At 53.8% G+C, this 17953-nt stretch overlaps 2 protein-coding genes across 5 annotated transcripts in view; both read left to right on the forward strand.

The window, feature by feature from the left end:
* Window positions 1-544: 544 nt before the first annotated feature.
* MRPS15 (mitochondrial ribosomal protein S15) lies at window positions 545-8644 on the forward strand. The gene is made up of 8 exons (XM_072723809.1): window positions 545-950; window positions 1064-1108; window positions 2827-2899; window positions 3683-3731; window positions 4215-4299; window positions 5452-5510; window positions 6785-6976; window positions 7227-8644. The coding sequence occupies exons 1-8, from the start codon at window positions 560-562 to the stop codon at window positions 7359-7361; spliced, it is 1029 nt and encodes a 342-aa protein (XP_072579910.1). The 5' UTR covers window positions 545-559; the 3' UTR covers window positions 7362-8644.
* A 2984-nt stretch (window positions 8645-11628) lies between these two features.
* OSCP1 (organic solute carrier partner 1) overlaps window positions 11629-17953 on the forward strand; it is a 33938-nt gene continuing 27613 nt past the window's right edge. Inside the window, exons 1-2 of one of the 4 annotated variants that reach the window (XM_072723810.1) lie at window positions 11894-12034; window positions 16579-16799. Coding sequence is in view for 2 of the 4 variants with exons in the window: in XM_025991735.2 (XP_025847520.1) it covers window positions 11923-12034 (112 nt within the window). In the remaining 2 variants the exon portion in view is untranslated. Of the gene's footprint in view, window positions 12035-16578; window positions 16800-17953 lie in introns of those variants that run through there. The other 3 variants (XM_025991735.2, XM_025991736.2, XM_025991738.2) reach the window with 3 other exon arrangements.

A 17953-nucleotide genomic window follows, 5' to 3' on the forward strand; every position in this document is an offset into this window, starting at 1 on the left:
GAGTGTGTACCATATAGCACATCCTTCACCTCGATTCATCCTCCAACAACCTAAAAGGCAGATACTGGGGACACCTGGGTGGCTCAGTGGTTGAGCATCTGCCTTTGGCCCAGGTCGTGACCCTGGGGTCCCAGGATCAAGTCCTGCATCAGGCTCCCTGCATGGAGCCTGCTTCTCTCTAGGCCTGTGTCTCTGCCTCTTTCTCTGTCTCTCATGAATAAATACATAAAATATTAAAACAAAAAACAAAAAAAGCACATACTGCTATTACCACACCCATTTGATGAACGAGTACACGCGGCCCAGAAAGGTGGGACTGGCTTTGCCCACGGTCACAGTGAGTAAATGAATGGCTGAGCTTCCATCCCAGCCCAGGGCTGTCCCACTCCAAGATCCTCGACCTTCAGCTCGAGGCTTACGGGGCTGACACCCAGCAGCTCTCAGGGCAGCCTCATCCTGGAGGATGGAGGAAGAGGAGGTAGGGGGGAAGGCTACTGCAGGCCCTGCAAAAAGCCTCCAAAAGGTCAGGGCTCCAGGCCAGGAGCACAGAGTGGGAGTAATGGGGGGGCGCGGGCCCACGAAAATAACGACCTCTGAGAAGGTATGCAGCCCCGCACGCCGCGAACCCGGGCGCAGCCCCCGGACCCCGGCCAGCGCAGCCGGAGCAGCCCCAGCCGCCCCCACGCCGCGGCTCGCGCTCCCGATCCATTCTCTCGGCCATCGGCTGCTCCGGCCTCGCCGCCGCGCTCCATTGGTCGAGCCTGGGGCAGCATGGCGGCGCCCTTGGGAGCCGGGCCCGGGCCGCGGGGCGCGAGTCGCCATGCTGAGGACGGCGTGGAGGGCCCTGCGGTCGCTTGCGGCCCCGGCAGTGGCCCGGGCCTCAGTCCCCGGGCTGCCGGGCGGAGCGCCCAGGCCTCCCTCCCGCCGCTGGGGCCTTCCCTGTCCTCGAGGTGGGGCGTCGGGAAGCGGGGCGGGCGGACGCGGGGGATCCGGCGGTGGAGGAGGGGGGGGCGGGAGCCGGGGCTCTAAGGACTCGGGGCTCGGCCCTCGCTCTTCTGCGCAGGTGTCATCGTCCCGGCCGGGCACGGATATGCCACCCAGAAGGCAGGTAGGAGCCCTCGGGGGGGACGGACGGCGGAGAGGGCCTGCCTGGGGGGGGTGGAGGGGGGAGCTGGAGCCTGCTGGGGGGGAGCTGGAGCCTACGGGGGAGGAGCTGGAGCCTGCGGGGGAGGGAGAAGCTGGAGCCTGCTGAGGGGGAGCTGGAGCCTACGGGGGGAGGGGAGAAGCTGGAGCCTGCTGGGGGGGAGCTGGAGCCTACGGGGGGAGGAGCTGGAGGCTGCTGGGGGGGAGCTGGAGCCTGCGGGGGAGGGAGAAGCTGGAGCCTGCTGAGGGGGAGCTGGAGCCTACGGGGGGAGGGGAGAAGCTGGAGCCTGCTGGGGGGGAGCTGGAGCCTACGGGGGGAGGAGCTGGAGGCTGCTGGGGGGGAGCTGGAGCCTACGGGGGGAGGAGCTGGAGGCTGCTGGGGGGGAGCTGGAGCCTGCGGGGGAGGGAGAAGCTGGAGCCTGCTGAGGGGGAGCTGGAGCCTACGGGGGGAGGGGAGAAGCTGGAGCCTGCTGGGGGGGAGCTGGAGCCTACGGGGGGAGGAGCTGGAGGCTGCTGGGGGGGAGCTGGAGCCTGCGGGGGAGGGAGAAGCTGGAGCCTGCTGGGGGGGAGCTGGAGCCTACGGGGGGAGGAGCTGGAGCCTGCTGGGGGGGAGCTGGAGCCTACGGGGGGGGGAGGAGCTGGAGCCTGCAGGGGGGGGTGCTGGAGCTTGAGGGGGGGGCGCTAGAGCCTGCGCACTGGGTGTGATGTGCAGGCTGACCCGGGGTTCAGGGGGACACTTGCTCCGAGCTGGGGGGTCTGGTTTCCCTTCCAGGGCCTCCTGCGTGGTGGAAGCGCGGCTTCCTGAGTAATGATGGGGGGCAGATTACATCCTACCTTAGAGTCTCTTTTTTTTTTTTTGAGTCTCTTCTAAACACTACACGTGTCTCCTAGAGAGCCTGGGGGTTAGGAATCAGTGATAACCTGTGAAGGGAGCACGCTCAGCACCGGGTGCCACACGTGTGTCTATCAGCGGGTATTGCTGTGATTTCCCTAAAGGCAAAGCAGGGTCATCGTGGAGAGGACCAGTTGATCCCTCCGCTCGTGCCTCTTCTCACTTCCAAGGGAGTATGACGCACACCCTTTTTTTTTAAGATTTTATTTATTCATGAGAGACACAGAGAGAGGCAGAGGGAGAAGCAGGCTCCATGCAGGGAGCCCGATGTGGGACTCAATCCCAGGACTCCAGGATCACGCCCTGAGCCGAAGGCAGACGCTCACACGCTGAGCCACCCGGGCGTCCCAAGGCTGAGGGTTTCCTATATGGGGTCTCTGCTCGGTGCTTACCATGTCCTAAAACTAGGGGTCCCTCCTCAACCCCTTATTTCATTCATGCTGTCAGCCAGCAAGTGTTTGTTGAGTGTTTTTTGAGAGGCCATGGATCATATTGGGGGGTGGGTAGGGGATAAGTCAGGCCATCCACAAGAGCACCCATCACAATGCGGGGATCTTAAGAGGTGTGAGAAGTTTAAAGACAAATTACAGGCTTTTAGGAGAGTCATCTACTCCCAACGTGAACTATCAAGACCTTGCCTGCAGGATTTGCAGAGGAGAGGCAGAGCGCAGAGATCTCTAGTGCCTTGCTTGAGGCTCTGGGTGTCTGTGACAGTTGGTGACAAGAGCCAGGACAGGGAGGATGGGCAGTGAGAGTTGACTCTGGGTGTTTTCCTTCCCTACGCTTGACAGTCCAGCCCACCCAAGATGACCCACCTCCTTCGACGCTGCTCAAAGACTACCAGAATGTTCCTGATATTGAGAAGTAAGCAGGGGGCCATAGGAGGATTGGGAAGGAGAGAGGGAAGATAGCGGCTTCCGAGGCCTGGTGCGCTGTATCTGGAGCTTGGTGATAGAATCGGGCTGAGGGCTACCCAAGCCCAGGCTTGGTGCGGGGCAGCAGGGACAGAATGGAGTTCGTGGAGCTCAACAGCTTGCCTTTTTTTGTTTTGTTTTGTTTTGTTTTGTTTTTATACGGAGGTAACGTGCCTCACAGGTCTTTGAAGATGTCTCATCTTTTGATCTTCACAAAAGGCCTGTGAGAGAAGAAACAGTGTCCCCATTTTATAGATGACTAATGTCTGCACAATGTCATATGGGTCCTAGGGGCCGGGGCTGAAAGACACCAAAACCAGGATCCTTCTGCTCAGCCCCTGCCCTGTATAGCGGGAACTGGGCAGTCCCTTCCACTGTACAGTGTCAGGAGAGAAAAAAAACAATGATTCTAGAATTGAAATGTCTCAAGACAGACTGAACCATATTCTAGCCAAAATGAAAATCCTCCCCCTGCCCTCCCTGTGAGGAGCCTGGAACAGTCAGGCTGACAGCCCCTGTTCTGTGCAGTTGTCACATCACTCCCATGTTCTTGGCACGGCAAATCCGATTCGTGCTGACTTCTAAGTCCTGGGAAGGGGCTCCCACTTCCACAGAGACTCTTGTGTTATAACAGAAATTTTCAGTCATCCTTGCTTTTCAAACAAATGGAAACAGCGCTGATTCCCCTTTCCCTCTCCCCCACACCGGTCTCATTGCTCTGGTTTTCCCACAGGGTTGACGATGTCGTGAGAAGACTCTTGTCTTTAGAAATGGCCAGCCAGGTGAGTACCTGTGCCAAACCCCTCAGCCCCTCCCAGTCCTCTCCTCTGGGATGCCCTCCTACTATGGTAACACTTCATCCTGTGCTTCTCAAGTTACAGTATTTATCCCGCTGTCATTCTGTGTCCACTTGTCCATCCCCCAGACCGAGCATCTATCTCTAGGGCAGGGACAGTCTTGCTCTCTCACTGTATCCCTAGCACCCAACAAACAGTAGGTACTCAGTAATGATCTAATGCCTGAATGAATGAGCACGGTTTGGGGACACTCATCTAACAAGCTGTGTCACCTGTCATTGGCCTTAGGCTCACCTAGATATGAATGGCCATATGCTGACCAATGGCCAAGGCCCGGTGAACAGAGTGAAGCCAGGTGCCGAGCTTTATGGCTTCATTTCTATGGCTGCAGCCAGGGCCTTCGAGGTATAAAGGCTAGTTCTTAGGGAACAGCAGACCTTACGGATTCTCTGTCTCTATCTTCGACAGAAGGAGAAGCTAAAAATCAAGCACCAGCAGCTGATGAGCAAGATTGTGGCAAACCCTGAGGACACCAGCTCCCTGGAGGCTCGAAGTTGGTCAGGGGGCCCTTGGGGAGTGGGAGTGCAAGGGAGTCAGCTAGCTGGTACTTGGCCCAGGGGCCTTGTCTACAAGGGTACTGGGTATTAGATGTGGTTTGATGAAGCAAGAGGCAAAAAGGACCCAGGATAATAAAAACTGGACTCTGTGAGGCTGGAGTCGGCATCCAGGTCCCACCTCATACCTCTGTGGTGAGCCCAGGCAAGTGTCCTCAGGAACCAAAGCTTATCTCCATGTCTCTACTCTGCAGCTAAGGTGGTATGAAGGGGCCAGGAGGTCAGGGCCAAGGTTCCACCTCGCTCTCTGCAATGCTGCCAGAACTCTGTGTGTGCAGGAAGGGCCTGCAGTGGGGCGAGTGTCTCCCTGGGGCCACCGGCCTCTTCTTTGCCCCCATGTCTGCAACACAGGCAGGAATCAAACAAGAGGCTTCCCCAGGAAGGATGTTGCAGGGCTTTGGGAGATGAGTGGGAGCTGATATTCTGAAAACTTATTAGGGAAAACACAGAGTTAAGGGTGGCAGCTGGAAAGGGAGAGGAAGGGGTAGACCCTTGACAGTTCTAGAATCTAATCTTCCTGCATTGGCTAGGACTGCCAGCGCCGTGTTGAACCATTAACAATGACGGTGTGTATCTAGACTAATCCTTGAATTTAATAGGAACGTTCTGAAGTTTTGCCATTAAGAATGCCGTTTGCTGTAGTATGAACTCCATTCTTGTGAAAGCACAAATACATGAAAACGCGCATTAGGAAGAATTTAGTTATTTTTTCCTCAAAGGCGACACTTGGTGTATTTTTTCTCTATCATGATGATGTATATTTTATAAAATTTCAATAAGCAGGTATTTGTTTTTAATAAATAACACTGTAAAAGCTTTTATTAACAACAACAAAAAAGAAGGCTACTTGCTATGGTTTGGACAGGATTCCTTTAGAAGATTCAGGAACGTGCCTTCCTTAGGTTTTGCCTACTGAAGGAAAGATAATCCAAAGTATTTTAAGATCTTGGACTCCAAGTGCTCTGGGAATTGTAGAGAGCTGCACCACAGCATTGATGATTGTTATTCCTTGAGGTCTTAAAACATAACCCAGGCCCCAGGCCCTTCCTTCCTCTGTGCCAGCTCTCATCCTCTGTGGTTTGTGGTTTCAGTTGTTGCCTTGACTGTCAAGATCCGCAATTTTGAAGAACACATGCAGAAACACCGAAAGGTAAACCCTGGGCGTCGCTCACAGCTACTACAGCAGCGGAGGGGACAGGAATCTGAGGGGTGAAGGGCTCTGCATCCAGAGGAGCAGCTGGAGAAGCCAAGTGGCTACAACACCAGGGTGTCCACCCCTCAGCTGCAGTGGGAAAAACCTTTCCCTCCTGCCTCCAATAGAAAAATGGGAGCCTTACAGGGCTGCGCTGACTGGTCACCAGGGGGCACGAACACAAACCTCAGGCGTGCCCCCGGTGTCTGACACATAGCGGGTGTTCAGTAGATATCTCTTGAATGCATGAATGGGGTCACGTTGGCCTCGGTTCAAACCTCAGCTTTGCCATTTCCACCGACAGATGTGTGACTTTGGGGAAGTTGCTTTACGTGCCCACGCCTCAGTTCTCCTGTCTATAAAGTGGGGATCATAGCAGGACTCGCTGGCAGGATAGCAAGGACCACCTAAAATACGAAAGTACCAGCATAGCGCGGTCATGTGAAGTACTAGGCCTTATGCTGAATTCTTCACATACATCAGCTCATTTAGCCCTTCTAGCCATCTTTCTGTTCCGTTGTGCAGAAGAATGATCCAGGCAGGGGGTAATTAAGTTATTCCTCAGGGCACAGCACTAGGAAATGATGTGCTAGGACTTGAAATGAGGTGGTCTTGCTCCGGGGCCCATACTCTCAACCATGATGCCATATCCCAGCACAGCACTGGGCACGGAGCTGCCGTAATTAGGCAACTGCGGGTATTCTTAATATAAACACATCATGGTAAATACAGACTGGTCCAGTACTATGCAGGGGTGGCACCCCAGTGTTCCTGGAGCCGGTTGAGCCTGTTCTTCGGAGATAAGATTTTCGCTCATTCGGCCTGTGGAACAGCAGTCCCACTGCAGAGAATCCTCCCAGAGAAGCCCAAGGCCTTCCCTTTTCTCCACCCCAGCTGACAGTGTGCTGAGCTCTGGGGAGGCTGAACGTGTAGGGGAAAGAGCATGAGATTTGGAGTGAGACCCTTAGATACAGATTCAAGACCTGACCTCACACAAGGTCCTACCCTATACAGTTCTAGAGCCTTCTATGATTCAGTGACATGTTTGAGCCTTTCCCCCCACCATCTATAAAATGGGATAACAATGACAATACCCACCTCAGAATTGCACTAATATTTGTATAAGATTGTTGGAAGGTTTCGGTGAGATGATAGAGCGACCATCCTTTGCTGTAAAGTGGCACACCGCTTATTTGTGTATAACACTGAAAGTAACACCAGCTCTCTCGCAGGACAAAGTGCACAAGCGCTATCTGCTGATGAGCATCGACCAAAGGAAAAAGTTGCTCAAAAACCTCCGTAAGACCAACTACAGCGTCTTCGAGAAGACATGCAAGGAGCTAGGGATTGAGTACACCTTCCCCCCTCTGTACCACCGGAAAGGCCACCAACGCTGGGTGACCAAGAAGGCCCTGTGCATTCGGGTACGAGTCAGAATTGCTGCTTTGGTTGGCTCCGCTCTGGGACTGTGGTAGGGAGAGGGAAAAGGAGGGTTGTCTGTTCCTGCCTAGGCAAGGATCTAGCCCCAAGGCCTTGAGGAGGCTCACAGGCCATCACCCTCACAGAGACAGGCTGGCCTGACCACCCAGGGAGGTCTCGTCCCACCCCACCTGCTCCAAACCTGAAGTTTTTGCACAAGATTATAGTCTCTTCCTGCTCCCTTTTCATCTCCAGGTTTTCCAGGAGGCACAGAAGCTCAAGAAGCAAAAAAGGGCCTTAAAAGCTAAAGCAGCAGCCCAGAAACAAGGCCAGAAGAACCCAGAGAGCCCTTCCAAAGCTGAACCAGAAGCAGTCAAAGAAAACCAATAAATTGATTAGAGTCCTGTCTTCCGGCCTTGAAAGATAATAGGAGAGCAGGTGGGGCTCTGTGTGGCCTGAGGAGGAGGAAGAGGAACTCGTTCTTTCACTCAGCTCTGGGGTCTGAGGCTGTGGGAGGCAGAGCCTCTGCCCTCTCCCACCAGAGGACACACTCTCACAACACACCTTACACACGCATAAACACGCTGTCGTCCAAGTGACATTCCTGCAGAAGTAAGCTTGAGCACCTAGCAGCACGGAGGAAGATGGCCGGCTGGTGGCCTGGCTGCCGGGTGACAAGGCCAGCTGGAAGAGTTGCCTTCTGGACTGGGCCCTGAAGAACGAGTAGAAGTTCAGCAGGCAGAAATGGGATGGGAAAGCAACCTGGGCAGAGGGCATTGCAAGTGCAAAGGCAAAGAAGTCAACAGGTGCACATCCAAGGGGCAGAGGGAAGAGGAAATAAAGCTTGATGGGTAAGCCGAAGCTGGGTGCGAGAGGCTCGATGTGCTGGCTGTCCTCTAGGGAGTGGGGAGACCTTCCAGAAGGAGTGATGACTGCACCAAGTCTCTGTTTTAGATGGTTAAGCAGCAACAGTGTAGGGTAGATGGGAGGGGCAGACATTGTTTTGGGTTCAGGGGTACTGATGTTCAGGTTGAGAATCTGATAAAAAGCTACAAGTCCTATCCACAAGAAACTGCACACACATAAAACATTCCTTATAAATTCTGGGGAGTTCCGGATGCCTCTTTTCTTGCAAAGCTCACCCGTTCACACCAAGTGTCCAAGCCTTGGTGTCTGAGTATGCTTGGCGTGTTTGAAGAACCCAAAGAAGACAGTGTGTCTAAAGCTGAGTGAACAAGAGAAGAGTTAGGAAGAGATGAAGTCAGAGGGGAAAGCAGACACCGGAATATAGAGTTTTCTGGATGTATTAGACTGCTCAGGCTGCCATTAGAAACCATAAACTGGCGAGGAACCTGGGTGGCTCAATGGTTGAGTGTCTACCTTTGGCTCAGGTCGTGATCCCAGGGTCCTGGGATCAAGTCCTGCATGGGGCTCCCTGTGGGGAGCCTGCTTCTCCCTCTACCTATGTTTCTGCCTTTCTGTGTGTCTCATGAATAAATAAAATATTTTAAAAGGGTGGAGGGGGCGGAATCCCTGGGTGGCTCAGCGGTTTAGTGCCCTGTTCAGCTGAGGGCATGATCCATTGAGCCCATCAGGCTCCATGCAGAGAGCCTGCTTCTCCCTCTGCCTGTGTCTCTCTGTCTCATGAATAAATAAAATCTTAAAAAAAAAAAGACAATTCACACATGTGCAGTCTGCTCCAGGACCTTTAAAAAAAAAAAGAACTGGCTTAAGGAGGCTAGGAAGTCCGAGGTCTAGGTGCTTGTCAATTCGGTTTCTGGTGAGGAATCTTCTGGTTTGCAGGTGGCTGCTTTCTATGTCCTCAACATGCAAGGGGAGACAAGATCTCTTCCCTTTATAAGGGCACTAATCCCATCATGAGGATCCTACCCTCATGACCTCCCCTAATTCCTAATACCTTCTAAAGGCCTCCCCTCTAAATACCATCGTGTTGGGGTGTAGAGCTTCCATTCATGAATTTGAGGATGTATACAAACAGTAAATAAGGGGAAGATGTGTTAAAGTGGCATCCAAAGAGCAGTTGGAAACATCCAGGACTGCAGCAAGGCCTAAGCTGGAGACAGGCTCAGGGCTTGGGTTTACATGGTGATTGAAGCCACGGGTGTTGAGTGAAGTTGCCCAGGGAGAACATGTAAAGGAAGAAAGGGCCATGTCAGAATGGGTAGGATGATCTCCAGGCATATTCTGCCTCTGGAGCAGCTGGGGGCGGGGGAGGTGATGTGACAGAACAGAGCCTGGGGGCCTGTGGAATCAGAAGTGAGATGAACGGCTCAAAACTGCAGCCTCGCTGTTCAGATGTCACCTCCAGGAACAGTAGGGAAGGCCTATGGGGCAGGACTTTGAGTGGACGCAGCTATGTGGAGATCCCACACTGGAGGGCCAGGTGCCATCATGGGGTGGGGGGGTGGGTGCTAGGGAAGGTGAGAAAAGGGATCCCATGGAGCAGGCCCTAAAGGAAAGGCATCGTAAGGGCTGCCTTAGGCACATCTCTAATCCTTACAGCCACCTTCCTCCCCCATCCACCACCTCTTGGCATGGTTATCCTCAGTTTACCGTGTGAGAACTGAGGCTCACAGGTTAGGTAACTTGTCCAAGTTCACACAGCTGGTTAGAGACAGACCTAGGAATCCGGGCCGCACTTGTCTTTACTCCAAGCCTGCATTCTGCTCATCCTACCACACTGCCTGGGGGCAACAAGCGGCCTGAGCGGCTATGGGAGGAGTCCTGCTATAGCATAGCAACGAGCTATCGGCAGCTTAGGCAGCTTAACCTAACGTGTGAACCCGGGCTGCTCGATACATTCCTATCCTAGTTATTGTCCCTTTCTTTTCTTTTTTTAAGATTTTATTCATTCATGAGAGACAGAGGCAGAGGGAGAAGCAGGCTCCATGCAGGAGTCCAATGTGGGACTCGATCCCGGGACTCCAGAATCACGCCCTGGGCCGATGGCACGTGCCAAACCGCTGAGCCACGCAGGGATCCCCATTATTGCCCCTTTCGAAACCACATGGACCAGGCAAAATCAAGTTAAAGCCCTGGACTGCCGGCCTTCAACTACTGTATAGCATCTAACGCTGAGATGGTTAAGGACCAAATGGTCTTTGTGGTAAAGCAGTTTCGGTGGGATGGAGTGCGCTGACTCCTAGTTGCAGTGAGGTAGGAAGTGAAGGTGTTAAGGAAACGCAGGTGGTGACAGTAGACTGCCCTTAAAAACTTGGCTGGGAAGGAGAGGGGACCAGAGAGGGTGTGCTAGGACTTGAGCTTGGACAACGTCAGGGCAAAACTGCCGAGGTAGGCAAGGTGGGGAGGAAGAGGTGATGTGCCACTGAGGAGGCAGAGCCCACGAGGCAGAGGAGTTTTGCTGGATTAGGGGCAATGATCTCCAGAAAGGTAGTTGGAGGGGCGCCTGCATGGCTCAGCTGATTAAGCGATCCAACTTTCAGCTCAGGTCTTGATCTCAGGGTTGTGAGTTCAGGCCCCACGTTGGGCTCCACAATAGCTGCGGAAGCAACGTTAAAGAAAAAATAAATAGGGATCCCTGGGTGGCGCAGCGGTTTAGCGCCTGCCTTTGGCCCAGGGCGTGATCCTGGAGACCCAGGATCGAATCCCACGTAGGGCTCCTGGTGCATGGAGCCTGCTTCTCCCTCCACCTATGTCTCTGCCTCTGTGTGTGTGTGTGTGTGTGTGTGTGTGTGTGTGTGTGTGTGTGACTATCATAAATAAATAAAAATTTTAAAAAAGAAAGAAAAAGTAAATAGAAGGGGAGTTGGAGGCCGAGTAGAGTGCGTCGAATGCCACACTGAGGCATTTAGACTATGACCCCGCAGACAGCTGGGAGCCACCCAAGGGATGCGTCCCATCGACCATGGCAACTGCTAAAATTCATCCGAGCAGCCAGTGCTGGAGGGAAAGGGCAGGAGCAGGGAGGAGCATCCTAACGCAGGCAGAAGAAGAGATGGATGTGAGAACGATTTGGGGGAGGAGCAGTGGTGACTGGTAACAGCGCCCGGGGAGCCAAGGCCCAGGTGTCGCCTGATGCCCGGAGGGGAGGATTCGCAGGTTTCAGAAGTACTGAAATCCGCAGAAATGGTTGCTCATCCAAGGAGAACCGCACAGCCGGGACGGGACGCGGGGCTTCGGGCGGCGAGGGAGGGGCCGCCGCCCTCGAGCAGGGCAGTAACCGAGCAGTAAGGGGCGCCCGCAGCCCCCCGCCGGCTTTGCTTCACCCCAAGCAGCTCTTGGGGCGGAAACGCAAGGTCAAGGGCTTCGGGCCCTTTCCCGGTTCCAAAGAAACGTCCGTTACCAATTTATGGAGCATATCGGGGCATTTCGCGCAGTCCGGGGGAGGGGCGGGGGACTCTCCACCTACGTGCGCGGGAGGACCGGCCTCCAACACCTGCCCAGGGCCCCAGGGCCGCGCCGCTAGGGACGGGCGGAGTCCTGCTCCGGCTTCCCCGCTCTCGGCCGGGGGACTGGGGGGCCGGGGATGGGGGGGCGGGGGACTCGGGGGTCTGGGGGGCTGGGGATGGGGGGTCTGGGGGGCCGGGGATGGGGGTCGGGGGACTGGGGGGCCTGGGCCGGGGGATCGGGGACTGGTGGGGCGGGGGGCCAGGGCCGGGGCCTGGGGGGGCGGGGGTCCGGGGTCCGGAGCCGAGGCCCGGACCTGGCCCTGCAGCCAGCGCAGGAGGCACAAGCAGCGCTCCCACCAGCGGCCCCAGCCCCGGCGGAGGCCACGCCCCCTCCCGCCCGCCCAATCAGCGTCCGCCCCCGAGCGCCTCCCAACAAACGGCCCGCTGATTGGCTGTTTTTGGCGCCGGCCGCGTCGTCCCGGCAACCAGACAATCGGACGCGACGGCGGGGCGGCGGGGCATCCAGGCCCCCAGCTCCCCCGCCTCGCCCCCGGTCCCGGGCTCCGCCGGCGTCTGGCACCATGTCGGTGCGGACACTACCGCTGCTCTTCCTGAACTTGGGCGGGGAGATGCTTTACATCCTGGACCAGCGGCTGCGGGCCCAGAACATCCCGGGAGACAAGGCCCACAAAGGTGAGAGGCGCCCGGCCCCCGCCCCCACCCCCGGCCCCCCGGACCGGCCGGCACCCCTGCGCCCGCGCGCCCGCAGCCGGGGACCTCTCACAAAGCCGCGGGCCCCTCGGGGCTCAAATGCTCCCAAAAGATTGTTTTTTCACAGCAGAAGGATTTAATGCCCGCTCTGGGGTGTGTCATTAGGGGACCTGACCACCACCCCGTCTATTTCCCCATCGCCTCGCATTGGAGGGATGACCCCCCACCTCGACCACCGATCCCCCCCCCCCCCCGGTGTAGGAGACCGAGCTACCCACCCCCGGGCGGCCCGCACTGCTAGTGCAAGCAGCCTCCGCCGCCCACACCCCCCAGCAGGTGCCGAGCCCCCCCCCCCCCCCCCCCCCCCGTCCTCCTCCCCTCTCCTCCCTCCTCCCGAGCTGGAGGCCAGGCTTGCTGATCTCAGAAGCTATTTCTAGAAAGATGGGGCTCTGAAATAACAGATTAATAAGAAAACATACGAAAGTCACATTATTCCCTTCATAGTGGTTGGAAGAGAAGGCAGTTCTAGAGATAATTCTCTGAGAGTTTCCAAAACGCAAGATATGTCCCCCCCTCTACCCCGCACCTAACCCTCGGTTCAAATGACAACCCAGGGATCCCTGGGTGGCGCAGCGGTTTGGCGCCTGCCTTTGGCCCAGGGCACGATCCTGGAGACCGGGATCGAATCCCACGTCGGGCTCCCGGTGCATGGAGCCTGCTTCTCCCTCTGCCTATGTCTCTGCCTCTCTCTCTCTCTCTCTCTCTCTCTCTCTCTCTCTCTCTCTGTATGACTACATAAATAGATAATAATAAAAAAAAAAAATTAAAAAAAAAAACAAAAACAAATGACAACCCAGAACTCTGCCGCCTTTTCCTCCTCCAAGCCTCCTGGGATGAATGAAGTAGGAAAGAACTACTTACATTTCTTTCTTTCTTTCTTTCTTTCTTTCTTTCTTTCTTTCTTTCTTCTTTCTTTATTTCTTTCTAAGATTTTATTTATTTATTCATGAGAGACACACAGAGAGAGAGAGAGAGAGGCAGAGGGAGAACTGGGTTCCCTGCAGAGAGCCCCATGCAAGACTCAATCCCAGGACCCCCAGATCAGGACCTGAGCTGCAGGCGGACGCCCAACCGCTGAGCCCCCCCCCACCCAGGTGCCCCAGAACTATGTATTCCAAGGTAGAGAAAGAGAACTTGGTATAAAGGAAACTAATACAACCCCACATTAAACTTTTAATCCTCTCCAGCAGTCCGCACGCTCAGCTGATGTTAAACGAACACATTCAGATGTTAAGCATACATATTCAGATAATCACTGCTGTGTCTGTGCGGTGGAGCCCAAGTCCACGCACAGAGTTGAAAAGAACTCCCTGTAGCATGCCCCCACCATCCCCGTTCTGCACAGCGCTGCCCCCGAGCTTTCTAAAATGCAAATCTGTCCATACTCCCCACTACTCAAAACCCTTTGTCAGCTCTCACTGCTGTTTGGATGTAGACCAAGTCTTTGGCAGGACGTTTAAGGGCCCCTGATGACCTGATCTCTCCCCACCTCTGCAGTCCCACCTCCCACCACTGCCTGCCTCCTGCTCTGTATCATAATAACACCAAACGGCTTGTAGGTCTACATGTAAAGCATGTTCATTCACGTTTCCGTGCTAATAATCCCCATTCTACCCCAAATGTCCCATTTCGGTGCTAATAGTTCCCGTTCCATCCTGCATTATTCAGCTTGAGAATCAGCTCCTTCAAGAAAGCCTCCCCACACCAGGAAAGAGTCTGAGAATACTCCCATAGCACCCCATGCTTGCCTCTCCCTACCTTTCCCTGGTCTGTGGGTGTCTCCCCCACTCATGATTCTCTTACTCAGCTTCATCCTCCTGCACCTAACACAGTGCCTAGACCAGAATAAATTGATGTTCAGTCAATGTCTGTTCAACTGATGATCCAAACTGGCTGTCTTTTATGATGTTGCCATTTCGTCCTCAAGAGGGTTCTGTTTTCCTTGGTACATATGTTCTGTGATTTCATTCAGGCGAACGGCCGGCACCAGTGAGCCAGCAGGTAGTCCTTGCACCAGCGGTCTGCATCTTGGAAAGCGGCGTTAAGTTAGCCATTAAGAGCATACTCTGCAGTCGTATCATTGGGTCCCAATTCCAGCTTTGCCATTTTACTAGTTGTGGGACCTTGGAGTGTAAACCCTCTATAAGCCTGCTTCTTTTTTCATAACATGGGCATCATACAGACAGCAAAGTTGTAAGAATTGAATGAGATAATGTATTCACCATGTTTAACACGATGAGGAGGTGTTGGCTTTCAAGAGGGGATCTGAGCAAGACCCTGTGAATACGAAAGGACTGGCTTCCCTTGTCTTCAGGAGCTATAGTCCTTCTGGGTTTGCTAAATGCCGCTTTAGGGAGTTTCGACCATTTTTAGAAATTCACATTCACACACTCATTCCTCCCTTCCTCAGTGTAGGTGAGTGTGAGACATGATGTGAGATGCTGGGTGGAGCCTGCTGCAGCCCTTCTGTGCATTCACTGGAAGTAGGGCTCTGGATCCATCTCATCTAGTAATGATTCTCAAGGTGGGGGACATACCTTCCTAACAACAACAACAACAAACCTATTAAGCACTTAATGTGTACCAAGGACTCCTCTGACAACCTTAATCCCCACAACTATACTATCATGTGGGTCATACTATCATGTGGGTCATACTATCCCCAATTTACAGATGGGGATACTGAAGTTAATTTGCCTGGGGTTACATAGCCAGAGAGAGAAGAAGAGTAAAGGATTTGAACCCAGGTCATCAGGCTCCAGAACTCATCCTCTTAGCAGATATGTCCTTCACCACTGGACCCTACTTCCATATTTGGGGGGACTGTATCAGAATCTTTGAGGGTGAGGGGGATGGGAGGTCAGAAAGAGAGGGAGAGCTCTGAAAAAACATCGTCCAGTGGACCCACTGATTTCAGGAAAGAAATGACAGAAAGTAAGCGGCTCATGGGGACTTGCAGAAGACAGAAAACAGGGTCGAGGGTGTAGGCTTCAGAAAGCTGAGAAACCCCCGTCTATCCCACCCCTGAGAGCTGGCGTAGCTGCAGGAGTCACTGTGACAATTGCTAGTGTGCCCAGAGGCCTATAAAACACCAAACAGGGTAAGCAAGTCCTTGTCGATGCTGTGAATGGAAATCATATCTCTTCTAGGTGTTTTCATTATCTTACAGGACTAATTGGTCTCCTGGAGGCCAGGCCTGTCCCACAAGGCCAATGAGGATCCTGCCGTTTCCACCACAGTGCAGCCTCTAGTTTAGCATTCAACAGAAAGGAAGTGCTCTCCGCGTGGGGCAACTTTTGAGTGTTGCATAGAAATGTCTTCCCCCCCCCCCCCCCCCACCTTTTTTTAAGCAATAGCAAGAATAATAAGAGCGGCCTTTGCCTCACTCAGGCCTCACTTGTGGCCTCTCAGAAATCCTCCTAAATAAGACCCTATTACATTCCATTTACATTCCTCATTTTACAGAAGGGGAACCTGAGACACCCAGCCGGTAAGTGATTTATATCCCCCCGCCCCGCCCCCGCCCCAGGACGAGCACATCACGGTGAAGCCCTGAACGCCCCCAAACACGGTGGTGAGGTTCAGTTTTTATTTTTCTAGTTCCAGCTTCACAGGCAGCTCTGGGCAGCCTTGGGCCTTCCTCCCACTCGGAATATAACTAAAGCGACGCTGGCCTAGGCAAGTCCCCCAGGACACCAGCACAGAAGGGCGGGACCTGGTTCCCTGCCCCGGGAGCCCCGGAGCCCCGGGAGGACCGCGCGGCGCTGCGGCGCCCTCTGCCGGAGCTGAGCGTCACTGCCCGCAGGAGCGCGTTGGGGGACCTCGGTCGTTGGCGGGGAGCTCCTGCCCCCCCACCCCACGCCGGGAGCCCCTTGTGGCAGCACCCCTCTGAATTCCCACGGACCCGCCTGTAAAATAAACGCCACCCGAATCAGAAGTGTGGACTTTATGCCAAAGAAGCCAGCACCTGCTCTAAGAAGGCCTGGCCCTTGCTGCAGCTTCCCCAGGGCTCCCTCTCCAAAAGCCCCTGACCTGGCAACGGGAAGCCTTTGCCGCCAGCTAGGGCAGGGCAGGGCTTTCAGACAGGTGTCTCAGGTGTACTGAAGGCGCCCGAATGCCTGACCTGGTTACAACCTCAGAAACCCCCCTCCGAAACAATCCAGGGCAGTTGCTTCCAGGGACCGTTAGCTACAAAATGTTTTTATTTTTTTTTAAGATTTTTATTTATTTATCCATGACAGAGACACACACACACATAAAGAGAGAGAGAGAGAGAGAGAGGCAGAGACACAAGCAGGTTCCACACAGGGAGCCCGACGTGGGACTTGATCCCAGGTCTCCAGGATCCTGACCTGGGCCAAAAGTGGTGCTAAACCACTGACCCACCTGGGCTGCCCTGCCCCAAAATGTTTTTAAAATGTGGCTGTGTTTAGAACCCTGTTTATGGGGTTGGGTTGGTGTTCTAGGTTGAAATCTCTCCCCGCCTCCAATAAAAGAAAAAAGAAAGAAGGAAAGAAGAAAGAAAGAAAGAAAGAAAGAAAGAAAGAAAGAAAGAAAGAAAGAAGAAAGAAAAGAAAAGAAAAAAAAGAAAAGAAAAGAAAAGAGAAAGGCCATATTTCAACCTTTATGGATGGGGTCCAAAGCTGTGATGTAGAGAAAGCGGAGCCAGCTAAGTGAGGCCAGCTAAGTAAGTGCTCAGTGTGTGTCATCCATTTCCTCCCCACAGCAACCCCATGAGAGAGATGCAGTGATGATCCCCATTTTACGGATGAAGAAATTGAGGTCCAACAAGTTGCTGGAAGTTACATAGCTAGGAAAAGGTTAGAGCCAGGTCCCAAACCACAAAGGGTCTTGGTTCTCACAGATTCCTCCAGCCTAGCACATTTTCCTTCATTTGCTCTCCTCTTCGCTGCCTCTGTCCTCACGGGCTTTCTTTACAGTGATCAGCATATCAGAAAAGTAAGTCAGAAACAAATGAACTTTTTTTTTTCCTTTTATTTCAAGTTTCAAGTTTTCTGGGCGATAGGTGCTCAGTCAGCTAAGCGCCTGCCTTCCACTCGGGTTTCCATCCTGGAGTCCTGGGGATCAAGCCCCCGCATCAGGCTCCCTTGTACCTGTCCGCTGGGAGTCTGCTTATCCCTCTGCCCTTCCCCCCTGCTCCTGCTCTCTCTCACCTGCTTTCTCACTCTCTCTCTCCTGTAAATAAATAAAATCTTTCAAAAAAATTCAGGTTTTCTAACTGGAGCAGTTCAATCTGTACTCTAGAAAGGGAAATCCTAACATTAATAAAAATCCAGGTGGTACAAAAAGAAAATCCTCTCTCTCCCTGCTCTTGGGAGTCTTCCTCAAGGAAGTCAGTGTTTGTAAAGTCTTTTTTTTTTTTTTTAAGATTTATTCATTTATTTTAGAGAGCAGGAGCAGGAGGGGCAGAGAGAGAAGGCAGGAGAAACTCAGGCAGACTCTACACTGAGCGTGGAGCCCGATGCAGGACTCGACCTCAAGACTCTGAGATCATGACCTGAGCTGAAACCAAGAGTCAGATGGTCAACTGACCCTGCCCCCCCCCCGGGGTCCCCTTGTAAAGCCTTATTTTGAATGATGTGTGTTCTCATAGCTTCTCGGGACTTTCGGGATAAACCGCAGGGGAGCTAGTCCTGCATTTCCCTCCCACAAGGCCCCTCTCTGGAAGGTATAGCCTCTCCAGGGCTTTTTTGGAAATTGTTATTTACGCATCATCCTCTTCAAAGCTTCACGTGGAAGGCAGAGGATTTGCATTAGACATTAATGCAAACATGCAAAGTGGAGTACCATAGCCCAGGTCATTGGGTTTGGTGTTTTTTA

The sequence above is a fragment of the Vulpes vulpes genome, chromosome 10, assembly GCF_048418805.1.
Source record: "Vulpes vulpes isolate BD-2025 chromosome 10, VulVul3, whole genome shotgun sequence".
Taxonomy (NCBI): Eukaryota; Metazoa; Chordata; class Mammalia; order Carnivora; family Canidae; genus Vulpes; species Vulpes vulpes.

Bases quoted from the DNA above. Each gene is read 5' to 3' on its own strand.
- MRPS15 (XM_072723809.1), top strand. From the start codon at position 560: ATGGGGGGGCGCGGGCCCACGAAAATAACGACCTCTGAGAAGGTATGC. The intron at 1,109-2,826 runs GTAGGAGCCCTC...TACGCTTGACAG, and splicing joins ATATGCCACCCAGAAGGCAG to TCCAGCCCACCCAAGATGAC. The intron at 4,300-5,451 runs GTTGGTCAGGGG...TTGTGGTTTCAG, and splicing joins CAGCTCCCTGGAGGCTCGAA to TTGTTGCCTTGACTGTCAAG.